Below are 14,230 nucleotides of genomic sequence, written 5' to 3'. Positions count from 1 at the left end.
AGGTGGGGAGACCTTTGACACAGTGGTGAAGGGACCTTGGCAGGCTGGGTGGGCATAGACCAAGGGGATGAGACTGAACAAGGCCAAGGGCAGGTTCTACACTTTGGCCACAACAACCCCAAGCAGCACTACAGGCTGGGGACAGAGTGGCTGAGAGCAGCCAGGCAGAGAGGGAGCTGGGGGTGCTGGGAGAGAGGAGCTGCAGATGAGGCAGCAGTGCCCAGGTGGGCAGCAGAGCCAATGGCATCCTGGGCTGGCTCAGGAGCAGTGTGGGCAGCAGGACAAGGGAGGTTCTTCTGCCCCTGTGCTCAGCACTGCTCAGGCCACAGCTGCAGTGCTGTGTCCAGTTCTGGGCTGCTCAATTCCAGAGAGATGTTGAGGTGCTGGAAGGTGTTTGGAGCAGGGCAGCAAGGCTGGGGAGGGGCCTGGAGCACAGCCCTGTGAGGAGAGGCTGAGGCTGAGGGAGCTGGGGGTGTGCAGCCTGCAGCAGAGGAGGCTCAGGGCAGAGCTCACTGCTGCCTGCAGGGAGGCTGTAGCCAGGTGGGGTTGGGCTCTGCTGCCAAGCAGCCAGGGACAGAAGAAGGGGACAGAGGCTCAAGCTGTGCCAGGGCAGGTTGAGGCTGGATGTTAGGAGGAAGTTCCTGGCAGAGAGAGTGATTGGCATTGGAATGGGCTGCCCAGGGAGGTGGTGGAGTGGCTGTGACTGGAGGTGTTGAAGCCAATCCTGGCTGGGGCACTTAGTGCCATGGTCTGGTTGGTTGGGCAGGGCTGGGTGCTAGGTTGGGCTGGCTGAGCTTGGAGCTCTCTTCCAACCTGCTTGGTTCTATGAAATCCTGGTTTTGGTCTGGGAATGTTCTTGCACAGAGAGGCAGACCCTTAGGTCCTGCTGTGCTGTGTGCTGTGATGCATGTGGGAGCAAACAAGGTTAGCAGTTTGGTTGTGAAAAGCCACCAAGCAGGAGGCAGCAAGGGCAGCACAGGCTGGTGGGGACTGGATGAGCCTTGCACAACACAACAACCCTCTACAGCAGCTTCAGCAGCTGTTTCCAAGCTTTTCCCAAAGAGAACTAGTTTTAGAAGGGATGATCTTCCTGTTACATCTAAGAGGTGACTCAGGAGACAAGAATTGGTCTCCTCCTGCGCAGCATGACAAGGCCTAGAAGGTAAATATTGACTTAGCCATGATGAGAGCAGGAAGCTGTGAGCCCTGCTGTAAATCACCTCTGCCAGGCATGGCCCACAGGGTGGATCTCCACTGCCTTCCCTCTTCAGGCTGAATGAGGCTGTGGACAGCCTGAGGTAGTGTGAGGTGTCCCTGCCCATGGCAGGGAGGTGACCTGGACGATCCTTGTGGTCCCTTCCAACCCTGATGGGTTCTGTGATTCTATGATGTGATGGTTTCGGAGTTACCTTAGGAGCTCACCCAGACTAGACTCAGCCAGCTGGGAGCCGAGGAATGAAGCTTTGCATTCACAGCTGAGCACAAGGTCCCAGCAGACAGTTCCAATGTTTACAGCTCCATACAGCAGTGCACAAGTTAAAGGTAATGCAGATACACAGCAGCCCCCCAGAAACCAGAGCCCTCAGGAGGGGCTCCCAACCACCCTTCCACCTTCTTCCCACCCCTCTACCTTACCCCAGAGTCTGCCTTATGTGCCAGGTGAGTTTGGAGGATCAGGCAGGGGGGTAAGAAGCAGAAGGATTAGTGACACAGAAGCTGCCCAGGGAGAAACACAGACCCCAGCAGACTCTCACTCTGCTATCTCCATTTGTGTGCTTGTCTTCACACACCTCACAAGGCTGTGAGTGCAGCAGCCATCAGCACTGCTTCCTCCTCACAGCCTATCACCTAACTTCTCTCATTAAAAGATTCCAATTTGCCTCACACCAGCACAGATGATTCTAGGATCCAGCACAGTTGCTGCTGTTTGGGATGGATCAGACAGGGATGGAATGGGACAGTAGCTGGAGTGTAAGCCTTGAATATCATCCCAGCCATTGACTGTAGGCAGAGGCAGTGTAGGCTTTCAGGTGTCTGAAGAAGAGCTCAGTGTGCAGCTGAGGGACCCTTTGCCTCCTTTGAGGGACCCTTTGCCTCCTTAGGCAGCTGCACACATCCTAAACACCTGCTCCTAGGCTTCCTGTGCCTCATTCCCATTTCTCCTCCTGCATCACCTTCATAGAATCAGAGGATGGTTTAGGTTGGAAGGGACCTCAAAGCTCAGCCAGTGCCAGTGGTCCCTTCCAACCCTGACTCTGTGGTTCTGTGATTCACAGGGGGTGAAAGGGCATCAACATGTGCAGGGTCTGGGCAGAAGCTGCAGGACACCTCCACTGTGCCAGCTTTACCTCATACCATTCAGCATGAAAGGTTCTGGGGAATGTTTGAGCCTTTTGGTGCTCTCTGTGGCAGAAGGGGCACAGCCCAGCAGTGCTGCTCCCAGGGCAGGTGAGAGCCCAGGGGTAACTTTCTGCCCCACTGACTCTTGCCTGCAGCAGCTGCTCTCCAAAGCAGTGGTGCCAGGGCTGCCTGGGGCTGCATATCTTGTGTCAACAACATTCCCAGTGGTGCTGCTTGGGGACTAAGCACTTGCCACCTTGCCCACATTTTAGCTCATGTTGTGAAACACAACCCTGGGCACAGCATGGGCAGTGTGGTGTGGAAGGCAAGGGGACCTTTGGAAAGCATTTGAAGATACTGCTATAAAACACAACATTGCTGCTTAAAAGCCTTTCCAAAGCCCACTGCAGACTCCCTACCACAGGGGCTGGTCACATCCAGCCCTTAAATGAATTGGAGAGCTGTGCCCAGGCCAACCTCATGCCATTCAACAAGGCCAAGTGTGCACCTGCGTGGATGCAATCCCAAGCACAGCTCCACGCAGAGTGGGGAATGCCTGAGAGCAGTCCTGAGGAACAAGACCTTCGATCACATTGGGTGCTTCTGTGCTGCACAACCTCCATGGAGGTGCTGAAGGCCAGGCTGGATGTGGCCCTGAGTGGCCTGTTCTAGTGGGAGGTGTCCCTGCCTATGGCAGGGTGGTTGGCACTGGCTGATCCTTGAGGTCCTTTCCAACCTAAACCATTCTGTGATTCTGTGATTCTATAATTAGGAATATTTTCTTTCCTTCAAGAGCAGAACAGGCTGAGGGAGCTGGGGGTGTGCAGCCTGTGGAAGAGGAGGCTCAGGGCAGAGCTCATTGCTGTCTGCAACTCCCTGAAGGGAGGCTGTAGCCAGGTGGGGTTGGGCTCTGCTGCCAGGCAGCCAGAGACAGAACAAGGGGACACAGCCTCAAGCTGTGCCAGGGCAGGTTCAGGCTGGATGTTAGGAGGAAGTTGTTGTCAGAGAGAGTGACTGGCATTGGAATGGGCTGCTCAGGGAGGTGGTGGAGTGGCTGTGCCTGGAGGTGTTGAAGCCAAGCCTGGCTGGGGCACTTAGCAGTGGAAAGAGTCTGACAGCTCTGTGCCATGCCCAGACTCTGTGCCATGCCAGCACCTCCAAGGTCAGCTGTGTTTATTTGCCCTGCACCCTCTGCAGGCCTTGCCTCTGTCCTGTGCAATCAATTACCTGGACTTTAACATCACTGAGTCATCCCAACAGAATTCCATGTTCCCACCCTAGTCCCACACCACAGTCAAGTTCAGGTCCTTGAAGAACATAGTGAGGAGAGTGTCACTGTCCCCGGCTGAGCCAGCGTCCTGGGGCTCAGCACTGCTCAGCTCCTCTGCTGCCCTTAGCTTGGCTGCCTCTCGAGTCCCTGGGAGCTGTGCGGGCTGTGACTGTGACAGCAGCCACTGCTCTGTGCTGTCCTCTCCAGGGCAGGGGCTCCTGGTGCTGACAGAGGAGAGGAGAGCTGATAGCGACTCCTGCCCCCTCAGGCAGTCTGTGTCAGCTGTCACTGGCTGCTGTCTGTAGCATCCTCCCTGTTCCAGCAGGGCCAGCGACAGCCTGGCTGTGTGCTCGCTGCCTGCCCCCCCTTCGCTCTGCCCTGGCCAGCAGATTGACTCTCTTGTGTCGCTGCTGATCAACGCTGCCCAGGCTGGTGCCTGCCCTTTGTAATTCCAATGGCTGCAGCTCTCATCCAGCACCTCGCTTAGATTTCCACCTGGAGAAACTTCCTTCGGCATTTGCTTTGGCTTTGAACTCTTCTGGTCGCTGTGGTCGGAGCTCTCCACACACATCCCATAGGCAAGGGACAGAATCTTGCTGGGGCTGGCAGCAGGGACACTTTGCTCACCTCTTTGAGGAGCATAGCAAGTGGGAGCTGTGCTTGCCAGGCAGGGTGGCTGCAGCGTGGGCACATCCATCTGCTGCTGATAGGCACCTGCTGGGGGATGGAGAGACCATGGTGGCTCCAGTGCTCTGTCCAGCTGATGGCTGATGTGTGGGAACTGCACTTCAGGGAAGAGGAGTGAAGATTTGGGTAAACTGATGGGCTTGATGATGTGCTCCACTGTCAGTGTAAGAGGCTGGAATGGTGAAATCCCCCTGAAGTCCTGTGGAAGCAGAGAGAGGAACATGAGACATCATCAAAAAGCTGCAACTTTGGAGGCTTGTTTTAGGTTCTGTGATTTTTCCTTTGGAGAAACACCAGAAAAGGCCAGTTACAGCCACAGGGACCTGCTCATAGAATCCAGCAAGTTGGAAGAGAGCTCCAAGCTCCTCCAGCCCAACCTAGCACCCAGCCCTGCCCAACCAACCAGACCATGGCACTAAGTGCCCCAGCCAGGCTTGGGCACCTCCAGGGATGGGCACTCCACCACCTCCCTGGGCAGCCCATTCCAATGCCAATCACCCTCTCTGACAACAACTTCCTCCTCACATCCAGCCTCAACCTGCCCTGGCACAGCCTGAGGCTGTGTCCCCTTCTGTTGCTGGCTGCCTGGCAGCAGAGCCCAACCCCACCTGGCTACAGCCTCCCTGCAGGCAGCTGCAGGCAGCAATGAGCTCTGCCCTGAGCCTCCTCTGCTGCAGGCTGCACCCCCCCAGCTCCCTCAGCCTCTCCTCACAGGGCTGTGCTCCAGGCCCCTCCCCAGCCTTGCTGCCCTGCTCTGGACACCTCCCAGCACCTCAACATCTCTCTGCAATGGAGGAGCCCAGAACAGGACACAGCACTCAAGCTGTGGCCTTTTGAGTCTTGAAGCTCTCTGCTGTCTGCAGTGACTGCCTGGGCAATGCTCTCAGCTCACCCCCGCAGTTAGCAGGGCAGGTGAGGTGCATGCAGGCAGCCCCCAGCATTTCAAAGGCTTGCTGCAGACTTACCAAAGACGTGGGCTGGGCACTCTGCTGCTTGATGTATTTGTAGATCACGTAGCTGATGGCAGCAAACACCAAGCCAGCACAGAAGGCCAGTGCCAAGAAGCAGTAGAGAAGCCAAGTGTGGTCTGGTGAGAGGGGAAGAGAACAAGTGGGAAATGGAGCTTTAGAGAGCTGGGCTGGAAGCACACACAGGAGATTAGCTAAGGAGATGCTCCAGCTCTGCTGTTACAGGACCAGTGCCTTGGCCTGCTCAGTGTGCTGGTGTTAGGTCATGGACTGGGCTTGGGGATCTCAGAGGCCTGTTCCAGCCTCAGTAATTCTGTGGTTCTGTGGCTTGATGTTCACATGAGAAAGGTCAGTGTTGCTCCATGAGCTTTAACAAGGCTTTGCTCACACCCTGCAATGGTTTATCTTGGAAGGGACCTTAAAGATCATCCAGCTCCAAGCCTCCTGCCATGGCCAGGGACACCTTCACCAGACCTCATAGAACCATAGGATCAGGCAGGTTGGAAGAGAGCTCCAAGCTCATCCAGCCCAACCTAGCACCCAGCCCTGCCCAACCAACCAGACCATGGCACTAAGTGCCCCAGCCAGGCTTGGCTTCAACACTCCAGGGACAGACTCCACCACCTCCCTGGGCAGCCCATTCCAATGCCAATCACTCTCTCTGCCAACAACTTCCTCCTCACATCCAGCCTCAACCTGCCCTGGCACAGCTTCAGGCTGGGTCCCCTTGTTCAGTCGCTGGCTGCCTGGTAGCAGAGCCCAACCCCACCTGGCTACAGCCTCCCTGCAGGCAGCTGCAGATCGCACTGAGCTCTGCCCTGAGCCTCCTCTTCCACAGGCTGCACAGCCCCAGCTCCCTCAGCCTCTCACAGGGCTGTGCTCCAGCTCTCACCCAACTTAGCCCCCACCGCAAAATCCCAGCCTACACCACATGAAAATCTCTTCTACAGATCCAGTACCCCAGCTGGAGATTCCAAGCAGCAGTTGACCACCTCACCTGCCTGTGTTCTGACCCAGAAGAGCTGAGCTTTGCTTCTCTTCTGGAAGAGGCAGATGTAGACTGTTCCATTGTACTCAGTGTCAGGCTCCAAGTTGGAAACTTCAAACTCCTTCTCGTGCTCACTCTTTGTCCACTGTCATTAGAACAAAGGCAAATTCTGTGCTTCAGAATGTCAAATCCACAACTTCCTGCAGAATTCAGCCCCCAAAGTTCTTTCCCAGTGAGCTGCTGCAGGCCTGGGATGATGTTGTATAGGTGGAGGTCTAAACAAATTTGCTCTCTGCTCTTGCTGCATTGAACTTTTGCATCTCAGCTCCTTATACCTTGAGCTAATGAAGTCGTTCCCTGCCTTGCTCACCAGCAGTTTAGCTTACCCTTGGGAACTCCACTTTCTTCCCCAGGGGAATGCTTAAAATCCCTTTTCTTTTTCCCTGCTGAGACTCAAAGGCTTCCCCTTCTACATCAGAGATCTCCTTCGTGGCTGAGCTCTGAGGTCCTTCTCCATCTTCCCCAAACTGTGGTGTACCAAAGGTTGTGGTTACCTTTTGGTGTGTCCTTGGGTTAACTATGGTTAAGTGATAATCAACAGGACCAAATTTGCTGTAGATGTCCTCCACAGTTAGCTGGTGACCACCCTCACCCCGCAGGGGGGTGTAGGGAGGCTGTATGAGGAACTTGATGGACCGGACAGAAGGAACAAATCTCACTCCTGGGGCTCCTATAGCAGCTGGGGGAGAAAAACAGAAGAGTGTCAGCTGTTGGGGTTAAAGCTGATGCATTATCAGCTCAGCTTTTACACATTCCCCCCAGGCTCACTCTGAATTATCACTTCTGTTTCAGCACAGGAAGGTATTTGGGCTCTGTCTCACTGAGCACAGCAGAAATGTGGCAACTGCAGATCTCAGCTTCCCTGAGGTTCTGCCTCCTGCAGCCACTGTTTGTCCCTGCACTTCTCACCCCAAGCTTTGCCAGTTCTGGGCCACTCAGTTCAAGAAGGACCTCAGGGAACTGCTTGAGTGAGTCTAAAGATCCCCAAAGCTGCTGCAAGCAGTGGAACATCTCCTCTGAGGCCAGGCTGAGGGGGCTGGGAGCTTGGAGCAGAGGAGCCTGAGGGCTGCCCTCAGTGCTGTGCTGAAAGCCCTCTCCTCTGTGAGGAGATGCTGAGGGAGCTGGGGGAGTGCAGCCTGCAGAAGAGGAGGCTCAGGGCAGAGCTCGTTGCTGTCTGCAGCTGCCTGCAGGGAGGCTGTAGCCAGGTGGGGTTGGGCTCTGCTGCCAGGCAGCCAGAGACAGAACAAGGGGACACAGCCTCAAGCTGTGCCAGGGCAGGTCTAGGCTGGATGTTAGGAGGAAGTTCCTGGCAGAGAGAGTGATTGGCACTGGAATGGGCTGCCCAGGGAGGTGGTGGAGTGGCTGTGGCTGGAGGTGTTGAAGCCAAGCCTGGCTGGGGCACTTAGTGCCATGGTTGGTTGGGCAGGGCTGGGTGCTAGGTTGGGCTGGCTGAGCTTGGAGCTCTCTTCCAACCTGTAAAGATGTGCAGGGCAGGAGCCAGGCTCTGCTCAGGGGTGTCCAAGGACAGCACAAGGGGCACTGGGGGCAAGCTGAAACAGAGGAGGTTCCATGGGAACAGAAGGGAAAACTTTGTCCCTGTGAGGGTGCAGAGCCCTGGAGCAGGCTGCACAGAGAGGTTGTGGAGCCTCCTCTGCAGACTTTCCAAACCCACCTGGGTGTGTTCCTGGGTGACCTGCCCTGGGTGCCCCTGCTCTGGCAGTGGGGTTGGGCTGGATGATCTCTGGAGCTCCCTTCCAACTCCTAACACCCTCCCTTCATAGCAGTTCTTCCTTCAAGCAATTTTCCTTCTCTCTAACCCCACTCTGATGTCAGCCCTCAGGGCAGATCCTGTCCGTTTGCCCCTTTGTCTCCTTGTCCAGTATCAAGTCTTCCTCAGGCCTTCACCCCCTGCCTATCAAGCACAGAGCCTTGCAGTGCTGCAGCTGAAGGCAAAGCTGTGCTGAGCACGATGGAGGCTGAGGGTCAGTGCCTCCAGCAGCAGTACCTACTCTCTTTGCGGGGCTCGAAGCGCTCGGAGCGCACCCAGCTGGAGGAGCAGCTCTGGCCGGTGGCCCTCACCCTGCCGTAGTAATGCTCTGTGAAGTTCTCTGTTTCCCGAGTGAGGTTGCAGAAGGGCTCTGTGATGCCCTGGCACTCGGGCTTGCTCAGCCAGGTTTTGTCTCCATACCTTAAGACAGAAAGAAAAAGCTTTTAAGGTGCTCAGCAGAGCAAGAACCAGGCAAGCAGCTCAAAGGAGCTTCTCCTCCCTCCCTGCTCTGCCCTGCTGTGGCCTCACCTGGAGCACTGTGTCCAGTTCTGGGCTCCCCAGTGCAGGGCACTGCTTGAAGGGGCACAGCAAAGGGCTGTGCAGATGATTAGGGACTGGAAGATCTCTTATGAGGAAAGGCTGAGGGACCTGGGGTTATTTAGCCTGGAGAAGAGCACACTGAGAGGGGATCCTGTCAATGACTGTAAATCCTTTAGGGGTGGGTGCCAGGCGGTGGGGGCAGGCTTTGGTCAGCAGTGCCCAGTGACAGGACAAGAGGTGGCACAAACGGAGGCGGCAGTGCTGGCCTGGCTCTGCCGCAGTGATGCAGCCAGAGGAAGCCAATTGCTGCTACCTGCACTGGCAGGTGAGGAAACTTCAGAGAGGAGGAGGCTGCTGAGGACAAAGAGCAGCTCTGTCACGCAGCAAAGCTGCAGCCCAAGGTGTGACTGAGCCACATCTGCCAGCTGAGGTTCTGTGGCAGAAACAGCAAAATCTGCTTTTCTTTCCTGGGCCTTCTCCGCCTGAGAGCCTGAGAACAGCACTCCAAAAGGAAGCAGACTTCACCTACTGCTTGTATTGGACATCAAACACGGTGCCAGGGGGGATCTGTGCTTCAGTTTCCCACGTCAGGATGTTCTCTAAGTTTGTGGAAGCAAATGTTGCATGCTTCAGGCACGATGACCTCTCTGCCGCCGCAGTGCCTAGGCAAGCAAAGAGACTGGCGTTAGAACTGCCTGCCCTAGCACCTCAGCCTCGGCTGAGCGTGGGCCCAGCACTGCCCGCAGTGAGCAGGAGTGCCAGGGCATGCCACTCCCTCTGCAGAAGCCTGGCAGAGCAGCAATTCAAACCGGGCACACACATCCACCCTGCAGCTTGTTAACTCATCCCAAAGAAAGGCCAGGCAGGAACCTTCGCAGAGGGAACCCAAAACCTCCAGGGGCCAGAAGGAGACTTCTCGAATTTCTCATCAGTTTAAAGCAGTTCGATGCCTGCCAAAGGGGGCACCAGAGCTGTTTGTTCCCAGCTCTGCCAAAGGGAGCACCAGAGCTGTTTGTTCCCAGCTCTGCCAAAGGGAGCACCAGAGCTGTTTGTTCCCAGCTCTGCCAAAGGTAGGACCATGAGCTCTTTCCAGTGCTGGCAAAGGAGGACCAGGAGCTGTTTGTTCACAGGGGTGGCAAAGGGAGGACCAGGAGCTGTCTCCAGGGCTTACAGAGGAGCACCAGGAGCTGTCTGCAGGGCTGATTGGTGCCTGTGGATGTCTCTGCCTGCTGCTCCTACCCCAAGCAGCAATCCATTCTCCCATCCCTGGGGAGGGGGCAGCCTCTGGCCTCTGCTGCTCTGTGTTTTTTTGGATGGAGATTTCTTGTGTGCAGCGACAGGCAGAGACCTGGTGCCTGGACTCTGATCTGGGTGTGCCAGGCTGAAGGCAAACAACTCAACTGTCTGCTTCTGAGCCCTGTGCCTCTTCCTCACAGAGGATGGGTTCTGGCTTTGGCAAACAGAAGTGCCACTTGTCCTTGGGTCTGAGCTGCCCACAGAGAGCAGAATGCCACATCTGCAGCAAATGGGCTCAGAGCAGGCACTGCACAAGAGGCTTTTGGCTCTCTCTGGTTGTGAGAATAGCCCAGACCTGGCACAGGAAGCTTTCCAACTTGCAGAGTAACCTCTACAATTGGTAATCTCTGTAACTCTGAGCTACAGACACAGCCCCAGAGGTCATCTCTGCATTCCTTCTCTGGAGGCTTTCAAAGCCAATCTGGATGTGTTGCTGTGTGGCCTGCCCTAGGTGACCCTGCTTTGGCAGGGGGGTTGGACTCGATCTCTGGAGGTCCCTCCCAACCCCTACCATTCTGTGCTTACTCAACTCTTGGCCTGCAGTGTTGATAAACACCTTGAAGGTGTCTGGGTCTCAGCCTGCTCTTGCTGCAAAGGAGCAGCTGATAAATGGACACTCAATCAAGGAGTGCTTCCAGGCAAAAGTGGGGTGAAAGGCAAGTTAAAGCAGCACTCCTTTGCAGAGGGGGGAGCTGGGGGGCAGGATGGGGATGACTTGCACAAGAGCACTCTGAGCAGCTGTGGTAGCACAGAGTCTGCTCCTGCCTCCTCACTCCAAGCTTTCCCCTCCAGCTGCCTCCACACAGGGCAGCTGTGTGCCAGCAGGTCAAAGCAGCCTGCTCTAGGGGAGGGGAATGAGGCAGACAGGCACAGAGAGTGATTGGCACTGGAATGGGCTGCCCAGGGAGGTATTGGAGTTGCTGTCCCTGGAGGTGTTCAAGCCAAGCCTGGCTGGGGCACTTAGTGCCATGGTCTGGTTGCTTGGCCAGGCCTGGGTGCTAGGTTGGGCTGGCTGAGCTTGGAGCTCTCTGCCAACCTGCTTGATTCTGTGATTCTATGACCTGGTTCTCAGTCATCTTGGGCATGGCATTTGGGCAGGGAAGCAACACAGGAATGTCTACAGCCCAGTCCAGATTTTGTCCTCACCTGGGTTCATCTCTCACCTCTGCTAGCACCAGGCTCAGCCAACACCTCCTTGGCCAGGCAGCCCTGCAGCAGCTGGCACAGAGTGGGTGGGCAGCCCTGCAGAGCACCACCAGGGCTGAGCCACCAATATCCTGATCAGATTAGAAGTGGGAAACCTCTATCTTCCCACCCTCATCCATGCTGAATGGAGTCATGCAAAGCAGCCTGACACAAGCACAGTCAAGTGTGGGCAGGGAGCAACCAGGATACTCCACAGCATGAAAGTCCCTTGGCTTCTGCCCCTGCCCTTCCCTCCTGCTTAAGCTCACAGACACAAGAGCAGATGGGTGAAGAGGCTGCTTGCTGCAAAGCTGGCACTGGAAATTCCTGATTCACCCAGAGGAAGCCTGGCACAGCTGGAGCAGGACTCAATGGCAATTAGGGTCACCTCCTTTGTCCCTCTTGTAAAGTCAGACCTGTTCCTGTTCTCATTGAGTCTCCTCTTAAGGTACAGAGGAGCTGATCCAAAAGCCCTCCTGTCCTTTACTCCATCAGAGCTGTTCCTGTGCTCATTGAGTCTGCTCTTAAGGCACAGAGGAGCTGATCCAAAGCCCTCCTGTCCTCTGCTCCTGTAGGCTCTGGCACACACCAGTGGCAAACACTTCCATGTGAAGGACTCTTTTCTTCTCCCCACTAATCCTTTTAAAGCACTGAGCACACCAGCTGGGCTTTAGAGCAGCAAAGAAGAGGCCTTTTGAGCCACCTCAGACAACAGCTCATTCTCTAGGTCTCACTTAAGTAAACAGGACTGAAGCAGGGGGTCAGGCAGCAGCAGCCACGACCGGCAGCAGGGAAGCAGTCAGGACTCACCAGCCAGGGAAAACACAGCGCAGAGAGTCAGGAACTGCTTCATGAAGAAGTGCACAGGCTGGGCTGGGAGAGCAGGCAGCTGAGCCTTCCTGTCTGCAGGTGAATCACCTCTCACCGGAGCTGAATTCCTCCTCGTCAGCCCGGGTTGGGTTTGCTTCTCCGTGCCAGGCTGTGGAGCTGCTCTCCTGCCTGCGCTGGGAGCGGAGCGCAGCGAGCCACAGGTCCCTGCGCATGTGTGGCAGGCAGAGTGCAACTGGCAGCGCCTCTGCCCTGCCCAGGGCACACACCTCGCTGTACAAAGGTGCACAAGCCAGAGGCTTAGCACGGCCCCAGCTCTCCAGAGCCAGCCAAACGCTGTGCTGCCGAGAGAGGGCTTCCTGCCTGCCGCCAGCCCTCGCCGAGCTGGCGCAAGTTTGGGGCTTGCGTTTCTGGTTGGGTAACTTTGGCTTGTTTTAAGCTTCTAGAAAGGGAAAGTTGGGGCTCTGCACACAGCTTGGCTGATACCTGCTGGGGCTGAGGCAACTATTTCCTCCAGAAATGCCTTCCAATGCTTCCTTCAAATGAAAGTCAGGCTTAGGAAGGAATCCTCGGAGAGGGTGAGGAGACACTGGCACAGGCTGCCCAGGGAGGCTGTTGTAGGGATCTGGGGTAACCTGGAACCCCTCCAACCACGACATAGGATGGGGATGTTCCCTCCCTGGAGGTCTTTGAGGGCAGCTTGGATGAGGTGTTCAGGAAAAGCCTGGCTGAGGCACTTAGTGCCTTGGTCTGGTTGATTGGCCAGGGCTGGGTGCTAGGATGGACTGGAGGAGCTTGGAGCTCTCTTCCAACCTGGCTGATTCTGTGATTCCTCAGAGCCTTCTCTTCTCCAGCCTGAAGTTGTTTTTATTCCCTGCCCTGCTTCATGCTGAATGCCTCAGCCCATGCCAGTGCTGCAAAGCTGTCATTTGGGCCTTTCCAACCTCCCAGCTCTGTTGGGCAGGACACACCTACCCAGCAGCAGCTCTGGCATCTAATTAACTCCAGCTCCTCAGCAGGGTGTTTCCTGGAGAGCTCCATGAAGCATTTCCACTTTTGATCTCCCCTCACATCCCTGCCTCCTGCCTCTGCTGTTTGGTGAAGCCATGGGAGGGCAGAGGTTAGGCAAGTTGTAGTGCACCTGAGAAATCAGATCTGAGAACATAACTCTGAGCTTTACTTCTGCCCTTATTTCTAGGGAGATGTTACCTTTTGGAGAGCTCTGAAGGCTTTAGGTACCAAAAGTCTGCTTCCAAGTCTCAAATTAAACCTCTGCCTTTCAGCTTCCAAACTGTGGAAACTTTGCCTGTGTCAGGAGGTAGCTCCTAAGGACAAAGGATGATCCAAGGGCTGGAGCACCTCTCCTGTGCCTCTCCTTGCCTGTGAGGGCAGGCTGAGAGAGTTGGAGTTGTTCAGCCTGGAGAAGAGAAGGCTCCAGGAAGACCTCAGAGCTTCCTTCCAGGATCTGAGGGGGGCTACAGGAGAGCTGAAGATGGACTTGTACAAAGGCAGGGCATGAGAGGATGAGGGGGGATGGCTTTGGAGTGGAAGAAGCTGGACTGAGATGAGACATTGGGAAGAAACTCTTCCCCAGAAGGGTGGTGAGGCACTGGACACTGCCCAGGGAAGCTGTGGAGGCTCCACAGCTGGAAGTGCCCAAAGCCAGGCTGGATGAAGCCTTGAGCAAAGTGGCCAGCAGGAGGTGTCCCTGCCCATGGCAGGGGCTTGGAACTGGGTGGTCTCTAAGGGCCCTTCCAACCCAAGCCAGCCTCAGACCCTGTGCCATGGGTGACTTCTCTGGAGGAGGCAGCACTCTGCTCTGGGTGTTCTGAGCCCTGCAGTGGAGAGCAGGTTTCAAGGCCTGCAAAGAGAATTCCTTGGAGGAGCAGGATGCTTCCTCCAGCAGGAGCTGAGCTCTCCTGCAGCCTTCCAGCCTGGCAAAGCCTGGACGAGACAAAGCTGCTCCAGGACGCTGCTGGCAGAGCTGTGACATGTCAGAAGAGTTTGGCAGTGGTTACACAACCTGAGAGCTTCCTGTAAGTCACAGCCTGGGGCTTTCCCTGGGTTGCACAAGACATTGGGTGGTGATGGGATCAGGCTGATCTGTGTCTGCCTGAAGGAACAGGAAGGATTCCAATGCAGGATGTCCCTCGGGACTCTTCGTGGAGGATAGGTAAGGGGGGGGGTGGAATTCTCATGGATGAATCTTTTCTCCCAACTCCTTTTCTGCTTTACTCCAGGCCTTCAGTTAGTATCTCAAGTTGAGTCCTGAGCAGGGCTGAGCACAGGGGCAGAAGAAC

General features: G+C 55.8%; 2 protein-coding genes across 2 annotated transcripts in view; one reads left to right on the top strand and one right to left on the bottom strand.

Annotated features, from left to right (window-relative positions):
- Positions 1-14,230, top strand: part of GRHL3 (grainyhead like transcription factor 3) — a 123,169-nt gene that overhangs the window by 24,213 nt on the left and 84,726 nt on the right. The window lies entirely within an intron of this gene.
- IL22RA1 (interleukin 22 receptor subunit alpha 1) lies at positions 3,618-11,955 on the bottom strand. The gene is made up of 7 exons (XM_064172445.1): positions 11,913-11,955; positions 9,151-9,283; positions 8,323-8,501; positions 6,808-6,992; positions 6,263-6,398; positions 5,263-5,384; positions 3,618-4,496 (listed from the first exon to the last, which is right to left on the bottom strand). Exons 1-7 carry the CDS (start codon positions 11,953-11,955, stop codon positions 3,618-3,620), a joined length of 1,677 nt encoding a protein of 558 aa, XP_064028515.1.

Source organism: Pogoniulus pusillus, chromosome 37, assembly GCF_015220805.1.
Source record: "Pogoniulus pusillus isolate bPogPus1 chromosome 37, bPogPus1.pri, whole genome shotgun sequence".
In the NCBI taxonomy this organism is placed as follows: Eukaryota; Metazoa; Chordata; class Aves; order Piciformes; family Lybiidae; genus Pogoniulus; species Pogoniulus pusillus.
This window is presented reverse-complemented; position numbering and strand designations above follow the sequence as displayed.

What these genes read in the sequence shown, in the direction of transcription:
- IL22RA1 (XM_064172445.1), bottom strand. Translation starts at nt 11,955, where the DNA reads ATGAAGCAGTTCCTGACTCTCTGCGCTGTGTTTTCCCTGGCTG. An exon ending in TTTGATGTCCAATACAAGCA is followed by an intron (nt 8,502 to 9,150) that starts GTAGGTGAAGTC and finishes TTCTGTCTTAAG; the next exon opens with GTATGGAGACAAAACCTGGC. An exon ending in CTTCGAGCCCCGCAAAGAGA is followed by an intron (nt 6,993 to 8,322) that starts GTAGGTACTGCT and finishes TTTCTCCCCCAG; the next exon opens with CTGCTATAGGAGCCCCAGGA.